The sequence below is a fragment of the Sturnira hondurensis genome, unplaced genomic scaffold, assembly GCF_014824575.4.
Source record: "Sturnira hondurensis isolate 20B ecotype Veracruz unplaced genomic scaffold, ASM1482457v3 Scaffold0016098, whole genome shotgun sequence".
NCBI classification, from domain to species: domain Eukaryota; kingdom Metazoa; phylum Chordata; class Mammalia; order Chiroptera; family Phyllostomidae; genus Sturnira; species Sturnira hondurensis.
This window is the reverse complement of record NW_028088729.1, coordinates 520,476-540,876: the sequence shown is the minus strand read 5'-3', so window position 1 is coordinate 540,876 and position 20,401 is coordinate 520,476. Positions and strand designations below refer to the sequence as shown.

At 38.4% G+C, this 20,401-nt stretch overlaps 1 protein-coding gene across 1 annotated transcript in view; it reads right to left on the bottom strand.

Annotated features, from left to right (window-relative positions):
• Nucleotides 1–20,401, bottom strand: part of EFHC2 (EF-hand domain containing 2) — a 232,957-nt gene that overhangs the window by 40,344 nt on the left and 172,212 nt on the right. Inside the window, exons 12-13 of the mRNA XM_037065732.1 lie at nucleotides 2,889–3,086; nucleotides 1,073–1,165 (exon numbers count right to left, since the gene is read on the bottom strand). Coding sequence (XP_036921627.1) covers nucleotides 1,073–1,165; nucleotides 2,889–3,086 — 291 coding nt within the window. The remainder of the gene's footprint in view (nucleotides 1–1,072; nucleotides 1,166–2,888; nucleotides 3,087–20,401) is intronic.

Sequence of the window (20,401 nt, the reverse complement as noted above, 5' to 3'; positions counted from 1 at the left end):
TAGACATTATGAGAAGTTGTTCAATATCACTAACATCAGAGAAATGCAAATTAAAACCACAATGAAATATTATCTCACACCTGTCAGAATGGCTATCATCAATAACTTAACAGACAACAAGTCCTGGAAAAGATGTGGAGAAAGGGAAACCCTTTTGTACTGTTGCTGGAAATGCCATTGGTGCAGTCACTGTGGAAAGCAGTATGGAGATACCTCAAAAAATTAAAAATGGAACTGCCTTTTGATCCAGCGATCTCACTTCTGGGAATATATCTGAAGAAACCCAAAACACTAATTGGAAAGAACAAAAGCACCCCTATGCTCATAGCAGTGTTATTTATAATTGCCAACATATGGAAGCAGCCCAAGTGCCCATCAGCAGATAAATGGAGAAAATAACCATGGGAGATTTACATAATGGGATACTGCTCAGCTGTAAAAAAAAAAAAGAAGAAGAAGAAGGAAATTTTACCCTTTGCAACAGCAGGGATGGACCTGGAGAACATTATGCTGAGTGAAATAAGCCAGTTAGAAAAAGATAAATATATGATTTCACTCATATATGCAATCTAATGAACAAACTGAAGAAACAAGCAAAATAGAGACAGACTCATAGATAGCAGGATTACAGCTATGAAGAGGTGGTTAATGGGTGGAGAGATAAAGGAAAAAGGAATCATGGACATAGACAACAGGGTGATGTCTGCAGGGGGTGGGTTAAGAGGGATAAATGGTAATGGGAAAAAGTACAATAAGAAAGCAGAAAAACATGCCCTGAATTTGTAACTCATACCCTCATAACCAATGAAGCTGTACATTTTCATTCTGCTGCACAAACCTGTGTGTATATAAGTATGTCTTATGGCAAAAAGACTGATTCATAGTAGGCTCTCTAACATTCAAAATCATAAGTAACTTCCTTTTGTAACAGTTAAATGGAGGTATGTCATCAATAATATAATCAAAACAGAGAATACCTCGAAGGTAATTAAACATAAACATAAAACCAACAAAAGTCCCCTAAACAAAAACATGCAGGACAATTCCTATGAAGGATGCAGATCTCACTTACTTGCACAATAAAGCTTCTAGAAGATCATCAGTCAAAGGTAAGCAAGAGGACTTGCACAGCCTTTTGATGTCTTTCCTGGGTAATACTTTTTTTCTGTATTAAAACAAAATAAATTAGTTTATATATACTTTGGGTCTCTTGAGTATCAGTTGTATGCTACAGGAAAGAAAAATACATTGTTCTAAAAATATGCACATGAGAATAACTATGAAAACCAGTATTGGAATCAATAGTAAGGAAAAGCAGTCTCATTGCATTTCATCAACTTTCTCTACATCAGAAGTCACCAGAGTCTGTCCCTTCAAAGGTCTTTACATCAAGATTCAGATTCTTGGTTGGTGATAGTAGAGCCTATTAAGGCTGCAGCCATGAGTGTTGCTCTAAGTAACTGATCTGCATTCTTCACCACTAGTCAAAAAATGGTTCTGATGTTTGAAAACATCTCTTAATTTGACAGGCCTCTAGAGCCTCCAACACAAGTATTATATGACTTGAGGGTGTTTTTTTTTCTAGTCTTTTCCTTGGCTCCAAACCTTACAACCTGGAAGCCCCAGCTGGGCCTTAACATTCCTGTCAATTTTTTCAGATGTTTTCTCCACAGCAGCCCAACAGTTATTTTCCCCAGCCTGGTGGGTCAAATACTTATCTATTGTTCTCACTCAGCCAAGGTTCTTCCAGGCAATGAGCAAAAAGAACCAACAGGAAAGAAAGTGGGCTTCTTTCTTAACAATGAGATTATACAATTTTTAGAGAAAATTTATGTCTAGAATCAAAACTTGTCAGATCTGGAAAAATCCCAGAAATATCTGATCAAGAAGCCCCATTGTTCCCAAGAAGCGTTCCTTTAGTGAAGGAGAGCTACACTTTTCACCCTGGGGAAGGTACCACCAAGGTGGAAGGTAGGGCCAGGGTTATGCAAAGGTCAGTCCCCATATCCTCTGGAAGGCTCAAGGAAACATAAATATTCAAGTAAAAATATTATTTTTATAAAAACTCAAAGAGGATATAGTATGGATTAGGAAAAAAATCCTGTTCATTCTTAAGATAAACTATAAGACCTTCAAAGATACAGGGTATGCAGCTGGCTACTTTGGTGCAGACTTCGGGTTTGGGGATTGAAGGAAGGGGTCAGGAGGAAGTCAAAAGGCACTGGTGTGTAGTAACAAAATTAGAAGCTAGAATTAGAATTAAGAATTTTGAACTCCACATGAGTACTTTCTCCCACTACATCAGGTCTGTGATGAGATGAATGCCAAAATGTATTAAGATGGGGCTCAGGCTGTTTATAACAATGACTTACTAAAGCTCAATACAAACATGATAAATGTGATAAACATACAATAAATAGATTATACTACATGAACATTATTTTCAAGAAACAATTTCAAAGAAATTCTAAAGAAAGTTTATTTGCAAGTTCCCTGATCTGTATATTACAGAAGTCCTGTTTATAAATCCCAGTTATCACTAAAATTATGTAAGAAGAAGAAATCTCAGAATTAAACCTCCTAACAGCTTGATTTTCTATCTTTCAGTTTAAAGCTTCAAAAACCAAGTAAAAGAAAATGCAAAGGAGCATCCAATTCTTTAGAAGATATAGGGCCTCCTCTATTCCATCAACAAATAAAGCTCACCATCACTATGACATATTTTTACCTAGTTACTCTCTAAAAATGATTTAAGGTGGTTTTGCTAAATAGTAGAGTACAATGAGACATGTCAATTTTCTTTTTGCCCTTTTTGATAAAATAGAAATTTCCTCATTACTCAGGATCACAGAAACTTAAATTATTTACTAGAATCAATAAAAACTTACTGTTCTCGATCTTCATATATACAGCAAGAAATAAGTCTATCAAAATTCTCAAACAGAGTTCTCTTGAACTGCTCATGTGCCACTGCAATTAAGATATTCACATCTGTGCATGGTTCCTCAGGTACCCCATAGTGACGCACAATAGTTACAAGTTCTTGGTCTGTGAGTTTCCCAACAGTTATGTTCATCAGTATTTCTCTGTAAAGAAAATGTAAAAACACTCATGAAATTATATGATAATATTTTCCTTCTCTTTCTATAAAAAAATCCTCAAACACCATTTTACAGAACTTTTACCAACTGCAAAGAGGACAGGTGATTATTTTTCTTTAATTTTTCTACTTATGGCCAGCAGGAAGGCCCCAGTGCTAGAACAGAAAACCATAAGTATTAGCCCTGGCTGGTGTAGCTCAGTGGATTGAGCTCAGGCCTGCGAACCACACGATCTCGGTTCGATTCCCAGTCAGGACACATGCCTGGGTTGCAGGCCAGTTCCCAGCAGGGGACTCATAAGAGGCAACCATACATTGATATTTCTCTCCTTCTCTCCTTCCTTTCCTCTCTAAAGATAAATAAATAAAATCTTTACAAAAAAGAAAACCATAAGTACTATAATTTAATAAAATGACATTTTTCCCAGAGTCAAACTTCTACCAGATAATAGCCTGCATCCAGGAAGTAAATTTTTAAAGTCCTTGACTGGTAAAACAAACAAACAAACAGAACAAAAAAGCCTATCACTAAATACATGTTTTCATTCAATGGGTATTAATCTTACTTTACATAAAATAGTAACAGACTTGGGTTATTTCTCCCAGGATATAAAATTTATAAATCAATAAGAAAGGCATTTTGGAGATGGGGAAAGGAATTTAGCTCATTTCTGTAGTAAAAATAAAAACTGATGCACCCTGACAGTGGGGGAAAAAGTTAAAGAAAAAACTTAAAAGTGAAGAGCTGTGTAAGGGTATAGTGTCTAACTCTTTTAGAGGACAAATGGCTTTGAGATTATTTGTCAGTGCTAAAAAAAATGACAACAATATGTTAATAATGCAGATTCAAAGTTTAACAAATTGGCTGAATTGTTTCTTCTCTATCTGAAAGCTGTAAACCATGCAACATGCATTAGAAAGAAGTACATCAAAACAGTTAAAATGCAAACTGTTATAGTGGTTAAATGAATAAACTTCCATCATCTAGAAAATTTACTTACTAGAAATAATTCAGTTTCCAAGAATACCAAGTAAATGAAGGAATACAAGATTTTATGTACTCATTTGCTGTGCACTAGTCTTTCAGAATGATGGCTTTTAGTGCTTTTAGGTATTTTTTGTCATTTTAACTATCATTTAAGAATTCTAAATTCTCCTAGTTAAGAATTTCCTCAGAGAGCCCTGCCGGTGTGGCTCAGTTGGTTGGCGTATTATCCCATAACCAAAAGGTTGTGGGTTCAATTGCTGGTCAGGGCACATACCCAGGTTGCGAATGTGATCTCTGATCCTGGTCTGGGCACATATGATCCCCAGGCCAGGCATGTATGGGAGGCAACCAACTGATGCTTCTCTGTTGCATTGATGTTTTTCCTCCCTCTTCCCCTCTTCCTTCCTCTCTCTCTTATAGCAACAACAAAAATGCCCTTGGGTAAGCATTTAAAAAAATAAAAAGAATTTCCTCAGAGTGTAGGAAGGCCCAGAGGTACAATATTAACCTATCTGAAAGGCAGTCCTACACTTCTCAGTGTTTCTGAGGTTTCTCTTTTGTTTTACTTTGATTTTTTTCAATGGGAAATGAAGGCTGAATACAACCAAGAAGACCCCACAACTGTAGCAAGTCAGTTTGGGTCAACCAAACAGCAATCTTGACTGGGGGCTCACTGCATGGAAAATCTTGTCAAGTCACTTTGGCATCTGAAATTTTCAGAGTCTATAATCTATTTGGGTTCCCCAAGCATACAGATCAACTCTCAAAACCACAAACTGGAAGGGCCACTGGAACAACTGAGGAATAGAATGAAATCTTGCCATTCATTGAGTACTAGCTATGTGCCTGGAGGTCCTTCTGGCATGAATCATTTCAACTTGTCTAGAAGGTAGGTACTACTGTTATCCCCATTATACAGATGAGAACACTGAGGCACAGGAATGTTAAGTAATATGCCCCATGTCACAAAAGCCAAAATGTGTACCCCTGCATTCTGGCTCCAAAGCCCATATTCCTGCATACTATCCTGTCCTCCTTCTCTTGGAACACAGAAGACAGAGTGACCCAATGGAGTAGGGCTCAGTCAGGAAAAGCTTCCTAAATGCAGTGGGTTTTGAGCTAATTTTTTACAGACTTGTATTACCTTTACCACGCATGATCTCTGCTTTGAGGGCTATCACTGACCACTATCACTGACAAAAGAAAATAATTTCAGAAACCCTAAGTCATCAACCATCTCTGACTGAGGGCTAAGTGACCAGGAGGGAACCACTCCTAGGAAAGCCCCCAGATCACTTATTTTTTAAAATATACTTTGATTGTGCTATTACAGTTATTCCAACTTTTCCCCCTTTGACTGTCTCCACCCAGCAACCCCACTCCTTCAGGCAGTCCCCCCTTTGTTCATGTCCATGGTTCATACATATAAGTTTTTTGGCTACTCCATTTCCTATACTGTTCTTAACCTCCTCCTATTTTGTCCCTATCAATTTGTACTCCTTAATCCCTGCATCTTTTCCCCTTTTATCCCCCTTCCCCCTCCCAAATAGTAACCATCCAAATTATCTCCATATCTATCACTCTGTTTCTGTTCCTTGTTTGCTTAGTTTTTTAGATCAATTTTTGATAGATATGTATGTATTGCCATTTTATTGTTTATAGTTTTCATCTTCTTTTCTTTAATAAGTCCCTTTAACATTTCATATATAATAATGGTTTGGTGATGATGAACATCTTTAGTTTTTTATTCTATAGGAAGCTCTTCACCCTTCAATTCTAAATGATAGATTTGCTGGGTAGAGCAGTCTTGGTGGTAGGTTCCTGCTTTTTGTGAATTTGAATATTTCTTGCCCATCCACTCTAGCCTGTAAAGTTTCTTTTGAGAAATCAGCTGAAAGTCTTATGGAAACTCCTTTGTAGGTAACTATCTGCTTTTCTCTTCCTGCTTTTGAAGATGTTCTCTTTATATTTAACCTTTGGCATTTTAGTTATGAAGTGTCTTGGTATGGCCCTCTTTGGGTCCTTGTTATTTGGAACCATGTGCTTCCTGGTCCTGTATATCTATTTCCTTCACCAAATGAGGGAAGTTTTCTTTCATTATTTTTTCAAAAGAGTTTTCAACTTCCTGCTCTTCCTCTTCTGCTTCTGGCACCCCTATGATTTGAATATTGGTACATTTGAAGATGTCCCAGAAGCTCCTTAACCTAACTTCATTTTTAATTATTTTTTCCTTCTTGCTGTTCTGATTGAATGCTTTTTTTCTTGCTTATGTTCCAAATTGTTGATTTGATTCTTTGCTTCATCCCCTCCACTGTTGGTTCCCTGTAGATTTTTCTTTATTTCATTTTATGTAACCTTCATTTCTGCCCTGGTGTTTTTATGCTGTTGAAGTACCTAATGTGTTCCTTGAGCATCCTAATAGACAGTGCTTTGAACTCTGCATCTGATAGGTTGCTTATCTCCATTTCATTTAGTTCTTTTTCTGGAGCTTGGTTCTGTTCTTTCATTTGGGTCACATTTTTTTTATCTCCTTCTTTTGGCAGCTTCCCTGTGTTTATTTCTATATATTAGGTAGAGCTGCTTTTACTCCCTTAGCACCATGGCCTGTTGTAGAAAAGTGGATCATCAAGTTGTATGGGACAGAGCCTTAGGTAATTGCCAGGGCAGGACAACCCATGTTACTACTCTGTGGCTCTGTGGGGGGAGATTTCAGAGAGGGGAGAATGCTGCTGCCTGACCTCTGGAATTTTACCAAGGAGGAAGCTGTCTCCTGGGACTCACCTTGATGCTAAACACTTCACTTTCTCCCCATATGCTACTGGTACCCTTCCAGCTGTGGCCGTGGTGCTGAATCCTAGAGGGGTGAGTCTGTGTAAGTCCTAAGTTCATTGCAGGCCCTTTAAGAGGAGTCTCCTGAGAATCCTGAAGTTTCCTCTGCCACCCCAACCTCCACTGGTTTTTATAGCCAGAAGTTATAGGGACTTATCTTCCTGGTGCTAGAACCCTGGGCTGGGTGGTCTTGTCTGGGGCTGGGATCCCTCATTCCCAAGGTATCCCTCCTGATTTTTATCTACCCGTGTGGATGTGGGACCTCCCATTCTGTGTCTCCATGCCTCTCCACTTCTCCATGTATCTCTGCCCCTCCTACTCATCTGGATGAACATGACTTCTTTAAATCCTTGATTGTCAGACTTCCTCACAGCTTGATTTTCTGACAATTCTGGGTGATATTTGTTTTTTAATCTAGTTGTAATTTTTCCTGTAATTGGGCAAGGAGGTGAGGTGTGTTTACTTATGTCTCCATCTTGATTGGAAGTACCCCCAGGCTCATTTAGAACATTGATCATGGAATAATCAGTCATGACATGTACATAAAATGGAACAGTATGCAAACATGAAAAGTGTGGTATTTACTGGTATGAAGATATCAATGTCATGTTGATAAATGTAGTGTGATCCCAGTGAAACTGATAATAGCACAGTATATATATATTTTTTTCTTATATACCACACTATCCTTATATATGTATATATATATATACATATATGTGTGTGTATATACTGTACTATATATATCTATATCTATATCTATATAAAGAAAAAAAGACTTGGAAGATACATGCCAAAACATCTACAGCATTATCCCTGATTGCTGATAAAGATACATATATATATGTATATATATATATATATATATAGAGAGAGAGAGAGAGAGAGAGATTAACATAGTCTGCTTTTTCTGAATTTTTATAATAATCAAATATTACTTTCATCAATAGAGAAAAAAACACTTGAAAGCTTTTTCCTTTTGAAGACAGAAAATGGCATGAAGAAGTAGCATACACCCAAGGACCAGAAAAAAGAATGTGTGTGGCAATAACTAAAAATTTTCCATGCACCTTTAACTAAATTTATTCTAGAACTACCAGGTAATAAAAGGTTATTTTTCTTTTCATTGGATAAACTGAAATTATCCTGGCCTTACTGCAGCTAAAATTTATATCTGCTGGGTTTGTGTATGCTTGGGTTTTAAAGATTTCAGTATTGCACGGCTTTCCATAACTTTATGTGAGAGTTACAAACAAGCTGCCCCAGACTTAAAAGTGCCCTTAGTTGCGCAGGAAAACAGAAGGCCTCAGTCCACTGCCTCATGTGGCAGCTGCATTCAAGCAATGAAGGTCCCTATACCAGCAATTCCAACCAGGAATTATAAGCCTCATTTTGCAGACCTCAGGAGGCTGCCACCGCTTTCCCCCAAGTTTGCCACATGGCCCTGCTTTAGGACTCACCTCACCCTGTTAATCTTTAATGGGCTTCACCATGAAATAGAAATCTTTACAAAAGGAGCATACCTCATTTTTTTATTGTAGGTAAAATACATATAACATAAAATTTACCATTAGTGACATTTACTAAGCTCACAATATTGCATGATCACCACCTCTATCTGGTTCCAAAACATTTCACCATCCTAGAGAAGCAGTCACTCCATTTTCCTCCTTCCTGCTAGCCCTCTGCCCACCTGACAACCACTAATCTGCTTTTTATCTCTGTAGATTTGCCAATTCTGAGTATTTCATATAAATGGAATCATAAAATATGGCCTTTTATGTCTGGCTTCTCTTCCTTAGCATACCATTTTTTAAAAAAATATATTTTATTAAAAAATATATATATTTTATTGATTATGCCATTACAGTTGTCCCATTCCCCCCTTCACTCCCCTCCATCCTGCACACCCCTCTCCCACCATTCCCCCCCTTTCATTCATGTCCATGTGTCACAAGTTCTTTAGATTCTGCATTTCCCATAGTATTCCTGCCCTCCCCCCTGTCTATTTTCTACCTACTGTCTATGCTACTTATTCTCTGTACTTTCTCCCCCCTTCTCCTCCTCTCACTCCCCTGTTGCTAACCCTCCATGTGTTCTTCATTTCTATGGTTCCACTCCTGATCTAGCTGTCCTCTTGGTTTGCTTTTGTTTTAGGTGTGGTTGTTAGTAACTGTGAGTTTGCTGTCCTTTCACTGTTAATATTTTTCATTTTTTTTCTTATATAAGTCCCTTTAGCATTTCATATAATAAGGGCTTGGTGACAATGAACTCCTTGAACTTGACCTTATCTGAGAAGCACTTTATCTGTCCTTCCATTCTAAATGAAAGCTTTGCTGGATAGAGCAATCTTGGCTGTAGGTCTTTGGATTTCATGACTTGGAATACTTCTTTCCAGCCACTTCTTGCCTGGAAGGTCTCTTTTGAGAAATCCACTGACAGTCTGATGGGTACTCCTTTGTAGGTGACTGTCCCCTTATCTCTTGCTGCTTCTAGAATTCTCTCCTTCATTTTAATCTTGGCTAATGTAATGATGATGTGCCTTGGTGTGTTCCTTCTTGGGTCCAACTTCTTTGGGAGTCTCTGAGCTTCCTGGATTTCCTGGAAGTCTATTTCCTTTGCCAGACTGGGGAAGTTCTCCTTTATTATTTGTTCAAATAAGTTTTCCACTTGTGGCTGTTCCTCTTCCCCTTCTGGTACCCCTATAATTCGGATATTGGAATGTTTAAAGATTTCCTGGAGGTTCCTAAGCCTTTCCTCATTTTCTTGAAATCTTGTTTCTTCCTTCTTTTCTGTTTGGTTGTTTCTTTCTTCCTTCTGGTCCACTCCCTTGAATTGAGTCCCAGTTTCCTTTCCATCACTATTGGTTTCCTGTGCATTTCCCTTCATTTCAATTAGTTTAGCCTTCATATGTTCCTCTAATTTGTGGCTAAAATCAACCAATTCTGTGAGCATCCTGATCACCAGTGTTTTGAACTGTGCATCTGAAAGGTTGGCTATTTCTCTGGGGCTTTGAGCTGTTCTTGAATCATAATGTTTGGTCTGTTCGCAACTGTTAGGTATGAGGGGCGGAGCCTTAGGTGTTCACCAGGGCAGGGTGACCCAGTTGCTGGGTTGTGATGCTGTATGTGGGGGCGGGGTCTGAGAAGGGAAAAAAATGGCGCTTTGCTCCGCTCTCTCTCTCAGATTTCTGTCCCCTCTGCATCTTCCCACAAGTAAATTGGGCCCCTCTGGTGCTGGTTCCCGGGTGTGTGGGCCTGTGTACTCTCCAGGACCCTGTGGGTCTCTCTAAGGAACTCTCTGTGAGTTTAGGAGCTTCTCCCGGCCCCTCAACCCGGAGAAAGTCTTTCCAGTTGGTGCTTTCAGGCTCTAATTCCTGTCGCTGGGGCCCAAGCCTGAGCCGTCTGTCTCACTGTTCGGTCCTTCACTTGGCTTATCTGCGCTCGAATATGTGACCGCAGTCAGCCAGCCACCCTGCGCCCTCACTGGGTCTGCCCGTCACCCCCCCACTCCACGCCTGGGATCCACCAACCACCTCTGCCTTCGTTCCTGGGTTGGTGGGACCGAACGATGTTTCCAGCCCGACCCCACTCTGCCACTGACTCTGCCCCTCTTAAAGGTCTGGCTGGGTGGTTTGTTGTTGTCGGGCTTCCCTACAGTTCGATTTTCACTGTTCTGGCTGCATTTTTGTTTCTAAAATTTAGCTTTCTTTAAATTTAGTTGTGGGAGGGGGCACAGTGTTTCCACCTACGTCTCCATCTTGGCCGGAGTCCTTAGCATAATGTTTTGACGTTCATCCATGTTATAGCATGTGTAGGTACTTTATTCTTTTTTATGGCTGAATAATATTCTCTTGTATGAACATACATTTTGCTTATCCATTCATGCTTTGATGCACATGTGTGTCATTTCCACATTTTTAGCTATTGTGAATAGTGCTGCTCTGAACATTCATGTACAAGTTTTTATTTGAGTAACTGTTTTTCAATTCTTTGGGTATATTTACACCCAGGGGTGTAATTACTAGGGCACATAGTAATTCTATATTTAACCTATTGTAGACCCACCAACTTGTTTTCTGTATACTCCATTTTTGCTTAGCAGTAGCCATAAAGAACAAAGCCAACTTCTATCAAATAGCCCTTCCTCATCTAAACCTTCAGAGTGAACCTAAAATAAGATCTGAAAGTAAACTCTCATCTTGATAATCCCTGCCCTATCATTCAAGAGAAATAAAAATGCATTTTTTAAAAACATCTGTAATTGTACTGATATGGTGTTCTATGATTACTATTGCTAATCTTAAAGATTTAAAAGCCAAGTCCCCTTTCCCTTTACCCAACATTGCACTACATTCCTGACACTAATATTTTATACAGATCATCACAATATTTTTCAGTTAATCTTATAAGGGACACTGCCATGATTGTCTCTGTTTTTGTAATTAAAGTCATAAGACTTCAAAAAACAATGCCAAACTGCTCTAGGATATTAAGGTAATTGTGCAGAATTTTGAAACATGAAATGCACTACAGTTTTATAAGATATAATTCCATTAAGTCACCCAGTCAAGTAACGGTGAAATGAAACTTCACTTTAAAGTTTGAAATCTCAGGATATTTTTTTTATCCCTCTTATAAACTTTATTTTTTTATTGTTATTCAAGTACAGTAGTCTCCATTTTCATCCCACCATGACCCCATGCCCCACCCATCCCTGCCTCCGACCCTCGAATCCACCCCCTTTTGGCTTTGCCCATGTGTCCCTTACACATGTTCTTTTAATATATATATATATATATATATATNTATATATATATATATATATATATATTTTTTTTTTTAAATTGTTGTTCAAGTAGAGTTTTCTGCCTTTTACTCCCATCCCAGCTTGCCCCTCTAGTCCTCCTCACCTCCCTCCCATTTCCACCCGCCTCTTGTTTTGGTCCATGCATCCTTTAATGGGAACCTGATCAACAAAACAAACAAAAAAAGCAAAATATAACCAAACACACTGAAATAGAGAACAAGCTGACAGGGACCAGAGGGGAGAGGGGAGGGAATTCCAGGGGGAAAGGGAAAGGGTTTACATGTACATGTATAAAGGACTCAGGAAGTGCTCGAGTCTAACCAATGTCTTTCAAAGAAACTAAAAAAATGGTTCCAGTGTAAGCAAGTTCTCAAGAGTGTAAGAGTCTAAGGCTCTAAGGCTTAGAAGAAAATCTGGTTCAGTCTAAATTAAACCAAGTCACAATTTTGATGACAGTTAGGAAGTACCCTTTATCATTTTCTTCAATTTGACATTCATGAAATAGAATGTGTTTTGTGCCCTGTAATCAGAAGCCTGGAGACACACCCTCACATCCTACACTTCCTCAGGCTTTCTCTTACATTTGTTGTCCTAAGCTGCCCATACACAGCAGAAAACCCTACCTTCCCATCGCTTATATCCCAGCCTGGCACACTGTTGGCCTAGTGTGCAGCAGACAGTGGTAGAGGCAGCTGGGAGAATATGTGTACCACTAATCTCCTCTATTGAGGAAAATATGCACCTCAATATGCATAGCAGCACAATTTACAATAGCCAAGTGTAGATTAGTAAATGAGTGGAGCACAAAACTGCTCATCAGTAAATAAGCAGAGCAAAAACTATGGTACATTTACACAATGGAATGCTACACAGAAGAAAGAAAGAAGTTCCTATCCTTTGCAACAGCATGGATGGATCTGGAGAGCATTACGCTAAGTGAAATAAGCCAGGCGGTGAAAGACAAATACCATATGATCTCACCTATAAGTGTAACCTAATAAATACAACAAACAAGCAAGCAAAATATAACCAGAGACATTGAAATTAGGAACAAACTGACAGTGACCAGAGGGGTGGGGGAGGAGTACAACAGGGGGAAAATGGGAAGGGTAGTCAAGGAACATGCATAAAAGACACATGGACAAAGCCAAAAGAGGGGTAGGATTGAGGGTGGTAGGTGGGAATGGGTAGGGTGGAGGACAGTAGTAGGGCAAAAATGGAGGAAACTGTACTTGAACAACAATAAAAAAATCAAAGACTTAAACCTGAAAAAAAAGATATCGTATCTTAATTTTGATCATTTTTAATTGGCAATAGCACCTAAGACCTTAGCTTTAAATTCCTCTAATTTCTGTCAGGTTCTTAATGACAAGAAAGTACACTGAAACCTAAAATAAGTTCTTTAGGAACTAAAGAATCTTTTGGCAGTATGAATAATTACAGCCAAATTCATCTGCTTTGTAAATTGATTTTTGATACATTTTTCTCACAGAAGTACATCTGCACTGAAAATCACTGACCCTGTTTTTTTTATTCCAAGTAAGTGTAAGCAGCTTCTAGATTTCTCTGCCACTGCCCTAATCTTCATTTCACATCAAATACTATGGCTTTTCCTGTTTTGAGATGTAGTGGAATGTACATGGTAATTTTTATTTATTTAGTTTGAAATCCGACTTTGGGGATATTTAAGTGTAGCCAAACAAAATGAAATTTTTCTCATGCAGTTAAGAGCAACTGCTGTATGTTATTATCAGTTTTCTTCATAGAGAAACCCTTTAAAACACTCATCTATAATTCTACAATTGGGTACAATAAGCACTTAAACAAGCTAAGACAACAATGTTTTTGTTTTTAATCATATCAAGATTTTTCCTAACAGCAAATGATGGTGCTTAACTTGCAATGTGGGCAAAAAGGAATGAATATACATTACATTTACAAGCAAAGTTATTTATTTTCTACCACTTTCCTTTCCATTAACACCCATCCTGTGTTCAAAAATTATTTGTCTCCAAGAAAACTTCAGTTGTTTGGCTTTCTGCTTTTAACTCTTTCGCACTGGTTGCCAGAAGTTTTAGAGGCCATGCTGAGCCCTGCTACAGTGGAGGCTGGGGCTATGCCTTAAATGGAGGGAAACCCCATATAAGCTCATAGGTATTTACTGATCATAAAATAGCCCCAACACAAGACCAGGCCTGTGTCCTCTGGGAGCTCTCAATTAACTTAGCAAACTCGACACTTACTTATATCAAAACATATCAAAAATATATGCTCAGATTCTTCTTTCTGAACATGTTAAAATAAAAATTTATTGGCTTTACTCCATTATTAAAGGAATAGATTTCTAATTATACAGAATTAATATATAAAAGAAAAAAAAGAAAAATCATACACACTTCCACCAAGCAAATACAATCAAGTAAACATTCTGGTATACTTCTTTGCAATCTCTTTTCTTTGTGTGAGTATTTAATTGCTTTTTTCCTTAATAGTTGTAAACATTTTTTCCTGTAACTAAATATATTTCATGTTATCACATATTCCTTTGAAACCAAAATGCTAAACCACACTTCTGTTATTGGATATTTCATGGACTTCCATCAAATTTTTATATAATGTTATAATAAATATCTTTATGCATAATCACTTGTCTGTATTTAAAATTACGTCCTTCAGTCTCCAAAGAGGACACAGATATGGCTAATAGACATATTAAAAGATGCTCAATGTCACTAATCACCAAGGAAATGCAAATTAAAATCACAATGAAATATCACCCTACACCTGTCAGAATGGCTATGATCAATAGATCAACAAACAACAAATGTTGGAGAGATTGTAGAGAAAAGGGAACTCTCATGCAGTGTTGGTACAATGCAGATTGGTGCAGCCACTGTGGAAAATGGTATGGAATTCCCTCAGAAAACTAAAAATGTTCAGCAATTTCACTTCAGGGAGTATATTCAAAGAAACCCAAAACATTAGTTCAAAAAATATATGTACCCCTATATATTCACTGCAGCATTATTTATAAGACAAGATTTGGAAGCAGCCCAAGTGCCCATCGGTAGATAAATGGATAAAAATGCTGTAGTACGTTTACACAATGGTATACTATATAGCTGTAAAAAAGGACATCTTGCTTTTTTATAACAGCATGGATGGATCTCGAGTACTCTCTATTTCACTTATTCCACTTATGCTAAGTGAAATAAGCTAGTCAGAGAAAGACAAATATCATACAATTTCACTTACATGTGGAATCTAATGAACAAATAGAAACAGACTCTTAGATAGAGAGAAGAGACTAAGAGCTGTCAGGGCGGGCAGGGGCTGGTGAGTTGGGTAGAAAAGTTGAAGGGCTTAAGTAACAAAAAGAAAAACAACAACTCATAGACACAGACAAGAGTTTGGTGATTACCAGAGGAAAAGGAAGGCAGAGGCAGGTAGAAAAGAGTAAAGTGATGGAAATGGTGATGGAAGGAGACTTGATTTGGGATGGTAAACATACAATACAATATACAGATGATGTATTACAGAACTGTACACTTGAAACCTGTATAATTTTATTAACCAGTACTGTTCCAGTAAACTCAGACAAAGGTTTAATCTCCAAAATATACAAAGAACTCACTCGACTCCACTCAAAGAAGACAAGCAACCCGATTAAAAAATGGGGAAAGGACTTGAACAGACATTTCTCCAAGGAAGACATACAGAGGATCCAGAGACACATGAAAAGATGCTCGATATCGCTAGCTATCAGAGAGATGCAAATTAAAACCACAATGAGATACCACTTAACACCAGTCAGAATGGCCATCATAAACAAAGAAACAAACAACAAGTGCTGGAGAGGTTGTGGGGAAAAGGGGACCAAAACTATTTTAAATGAGGACTTTGATCATCCCTATCTGAAGAGGAGAAACTAAGGCCCAGGAAGCTTCAATCAACTGCCCAAGGGCACACAGCTAATATAAGTAGAGCCAAAATTTGAACCAGTCAAGATTCTTAGAATGAGTAGAACATAGGGAAGTGAATTAAGAGATAAGTTAGAGAGCTGGCAGGTGAGCCCAATCATGAAAGGCACCCATGGGGGCCCTGTTAGGGTATCCACATTTTCTTCCACAGATGAAGATGTCTTGGAGGATGACCAGCAAGGGAACAATATAAACAGAATTGGATTTCAGAGCACTCAGGAAGCAATGCAAGGGGTAGGCATGCTAATGAGGGCTGATAGGGAAGAGGATGGAGCTGAGAAACATAACTACGGTTTGATGTGTTTGGCTAAGGATGGTCCCCAGGTCTTTTGTTGAGTGCACTGGAGACAGGGCTATCATGGAAGTTAGCTTTAGAAAGCAGAGGAGATACCTTTTCTACTGAGATGAGAATTATGAATGCAGGGGCTTAAGCAAGGTTTCTATCTTGGGATCTCTATATTCTCTACTAACCTGGACATGAGGTGCTCTGCTATAAAGTTAGGAGCTTAAGAGTGAGAAAGTTTGAAACAAGCCCTGGCTGGTGTAGCTCAGTGGATTGAGCACAGGCCTGCGAACCAGAGGATCGCGGTTCGATTCCCAGTCAGGGCACATTCCTGGGTTGCAGGCCAGTTCCCTGCAGGCCAACTCCCAGCAGGGGATGCGCAAAAGGCAACCATACATTGATTGATGTTTCTCTCCCTCTCTCCTTCCCCTCTAAAGATAAATAAATAAATAATAATAATAAAAAACGAAAGTTTGAAACACACATTGTGGGCAATAGGAAAAGTTATAACTAAGCCTTGATCAATCATTAACTGCTTCTTCATCCTTAACTGCTCACTGATCTATCAATCATCTAGCCTTTCATCAGTGCCTTCTATTTCTTGGCCCATATTGATCCTTTCCTTTCAGCTTATAGACATATTCATGTCTCTCCCAAATGAAAACAGCAGCAAAACCCAGGATCAACCTTCTACCCAGTTAAGTGACGCCCAGTAGCATCCATCAGTCTGGCAGAACCAGTCTCCCAAAGCAGCCTTGTGCCAGCAAGAAGCCACACAATGGTGTCTGATAGTGTTCAATACTCCCTAGACAAAGCAAGTGTCCCTAGGGTTCCTGGGCAACTAAGGAAGAAGGGGGAGAGAAGAGGTCTCTAGAGGAACATACCTATCACTCCTCAAGAGGAATTCTTGATAAATTGGCCCATGGGAGTTCAATAATTAAATGGGAAAGTAAAAGAAAGGGAATCATGTGCTGGCCACAAGAGCAGGTGGAATGTGTCATAATGGGGTCCATCAGTAAGTTTACATTTATAGTCAAAACTGCTCCTAAGACTTTTTTCCTGTCATCTTGTTTTGCATTTTCAGTTGTTCATGTATTGTTGCAATCACCTTCTGTTGTTATTTGTCTTTTGCAATAAAGACAGGTTAGCTTTTAGGTTCTGCAATTTTTTCCAAAAAAAAAAAACCCACTGTGCGCTGTACTTGTATTTACTTTTCTCTTAATAATAGGTTTTGGAATTATAAGATAAATGCATAATGGTACAAATTCAAGAAGTATGATAAGTTATATAATGAATCTCCTCTCCATTTCTATCTCTAGTCCCACTCCCCATTATTTTTCTCCCACCTTTATTGAGTTATAATTAACAAATTGTATATATTTAAAGTATACAACATGATGATTTGCTATACATACACATTGTGAAAGGATTAGGTTCTGCAATTCTATGTGGAATTCTAGCTTGATTAAGTTTAAATTTCCCTAAAGCATGCTAAACTTGTATCTACCCAATTGCCAAAGATAAGGAGGAAATACAATTTCATTTTCAAGATGGAATATGAGGGATTCAACCCTTTGATTCCCCACTCTCTGAGTCTTGGCTATTTTGTCAGTGGTAAAAACCATGTCATCTTCCTCTTTAATTTTTCTAATAATATTATTCACTTTTTGAAATAGTGTTTTATCTTTGAATTTACATGTATAACTATGTGTGTAAACTGTTTCAGTGTTAAATGCTGTTCCAATTTTTTAAAAATAGAAAATGTCTCCCTTGAGTTCTTAATTTTGATTCTCTCTTCATTTTCTAGTGTAATTTAATAAATAATGTATTACTTTGAGGAATAATTTATTAAAGAAACTATATTACAATGTTTTACTGAAGATTAAAAAAGACATTTTTACTGTCCCCTTGTACAAAAAACAACTCATCCTCAATGTTTACCCTCAAAGCACTGAAAATTTAATCCATTGTCTACTTGCATTACCTGAGGCCACATCTTTTTGGTTTTTAGTTCATTGGTTTTGCTGGTGATGATGTTTTTTGAAGCTTTGTTTTATGTATGTTTTGCTTTGATGCTTATAAGATTGTTTCCTTAACTATGACCTTTAAATTTTTACCAAAATATATCTAGTGATCTCTTTTTATGTATTTTGCTTGGAACAGAGTGAATGTTCTCAATTTCCAGATACATTTTTTTTTAGGTTTGAATGGGATTTTTCCAAAGCAATTATCTGTGATTATCACTTTAGTTCCTCATCCCATTTCCTGTCTACCTCCAGTTCTGCTCTTTTCTTTCTTGTTTTTCTCGTTTTGGGAATGTTTCTAAAGATAGTTTTCTAGTTTACTACCAAGTTGTTTGGAGTGTCCAGTCTCCTATGAGGGCCTCCTGTTTAATTTTAAATTCAGAAAACATGTTTCATACATTTTAGTACAACTCTTTCCCTATTTTGGTCTGTTTGCTTCTCAAAATGCCCTGCCCTGGCTGAGACCATCATACATCTGATTGTGACCATAACATAACTAGTTTCTAAAAACAAATAAACAAACACCAGTTTTTCATATAGTGAAATCACTCTTGGAATCTGCATGGATTCTCCTGCACCATACCATGTAGTTTTCTCTGTGCAACCTTACAAAGAGGTCTCTAGAGCAGTGTGGGCACTGGTGCATGGCTATGCTTCACCAAATTCCACAGACTCTCTCACAGATGGGCATATGTGTATGTGAGGGGGAATGCAGTTAAGGAAGAAGAGGATCCAACCATATCCATTCTCAATAAACATCCCTATGTCAATATGAAAAGGGGGAGGGAAGGAGAGGAAGACACGTTTTTGATTTGGAGACCAAGATGCCTATTTGGGGTGAGGGTTTAGTAGGAATAGAAGAGGATAAGTGGCAGAGTAAAAGCTGGGACCTTTGTCCCAATATCCCAACCACTGATAGAGACCCCAAAAGAGACTCTTCATGCACAGTGTCCCAGATTTGTACAGTTCACAATCTGCACAACCCTTACAGTGGCCATTCTGTTGGACCACTTAATCACATAGAGGCTCCAGGATAGGTTCTTTGGCTTATGCTCAACTGACAGACTGTCATTAAGGCATATGGTTTCCTATGTCAGGAAATAAATTGGATAAGGAAGAAATATAAGTCCAACAATGAATATGGCAATTGCCTTCCTAATCAGAATATGAAGTAGGAAAATGCCTTACATTTTCTTGTTGTGGTCTACTTTTGAATTTGTTTTGGTCGTCTATGAAGTATTCTGAGCTTGGGAGAGGGCAGCACTGGGATTAGGATCAAATTATGTATCTGAATTATAAGTCCTAGGCACAACTGAGGCAACTGATCCAACTATGTTTTGACAGTGGCTAGAATTTTTAAACTTTTTATTGCCAGTGAAAAATCATTTTCAATCTGAGCCAGAAATCATTTCCTGGCTCTTTGTTTTAAGCATCCTGTACTTAAATTATATAATGAATCCTAGTGGGTAACCTCAGAACACCAAGCCTAAATATAGCAATTTCAAAAATAATACATGAAATCCATATGCTGATATCTTCATCTACAAAGCATAAGTGGCTCTAAATCAAAAAATTCATATGCAGCCCTGGCTGGTGTAGCTCAGTGGATTGAGCACAGGCCTGCGAACCAGAGGATCGCGGTTCAGTTCCCAGTCAGGGCACATGCCTGGGTTGCAGGCCGGTTCCCTGCAGGCCAACTCCCAGCAGGGGACACACCAAAGGCAACCATACATTGATGTTTCTCTCCCTCTCTCCTTTCCCCTCTAAAGATAAATAAATAAAATCTTTAAAAAAAAAAAAATTCATATGCACATCTATTAAGAGTTTGACATTTCTATTTACAAAGAATAAAGGAAAAATGAGCAATAATCAACTAATAAAACAAAATGGTCCTGACTGGTGTAGCTCCATGGGTTGGGCATCATTCCATAAACTGAAAGGTTGTAGGTTTGATTCCTGGTCAGGGAACATGCTTGCGTTGTGGACCAGGTCCCCAGTTGGGGGTATGCAAAAGGCAACTGATCAATGTTTCTCTCTCACATCAATGTTTCTCTCCCTCTCTCTCCCCTTCCCTTGCCTTCTCTTCTCTCTAGAAATAATTTTTTTTTTAAATGGGAAAGCTGGTTGTTAGCCACAAACCTAACTTCCCTGAAACTTCAGGGGCCATGTTCCCCTCTCTGGGTGAGTCACTCTGGCAGATGCTGGAACACAGTCCTTCCTAGACCACCTGATGGTCACTCTTAGGGTCCAGTTTTCCCTGAGCCAATTTGCAGCAACAGTGATTAGCCACAGCCACTTCATGCCCAAACCGGCCGAATTAACTTGCATGGTGGCAGTAAGTACAATCAGAGTGGGTAGGAGGGAAAGAGGCTTGATGCCTCAGGGGGT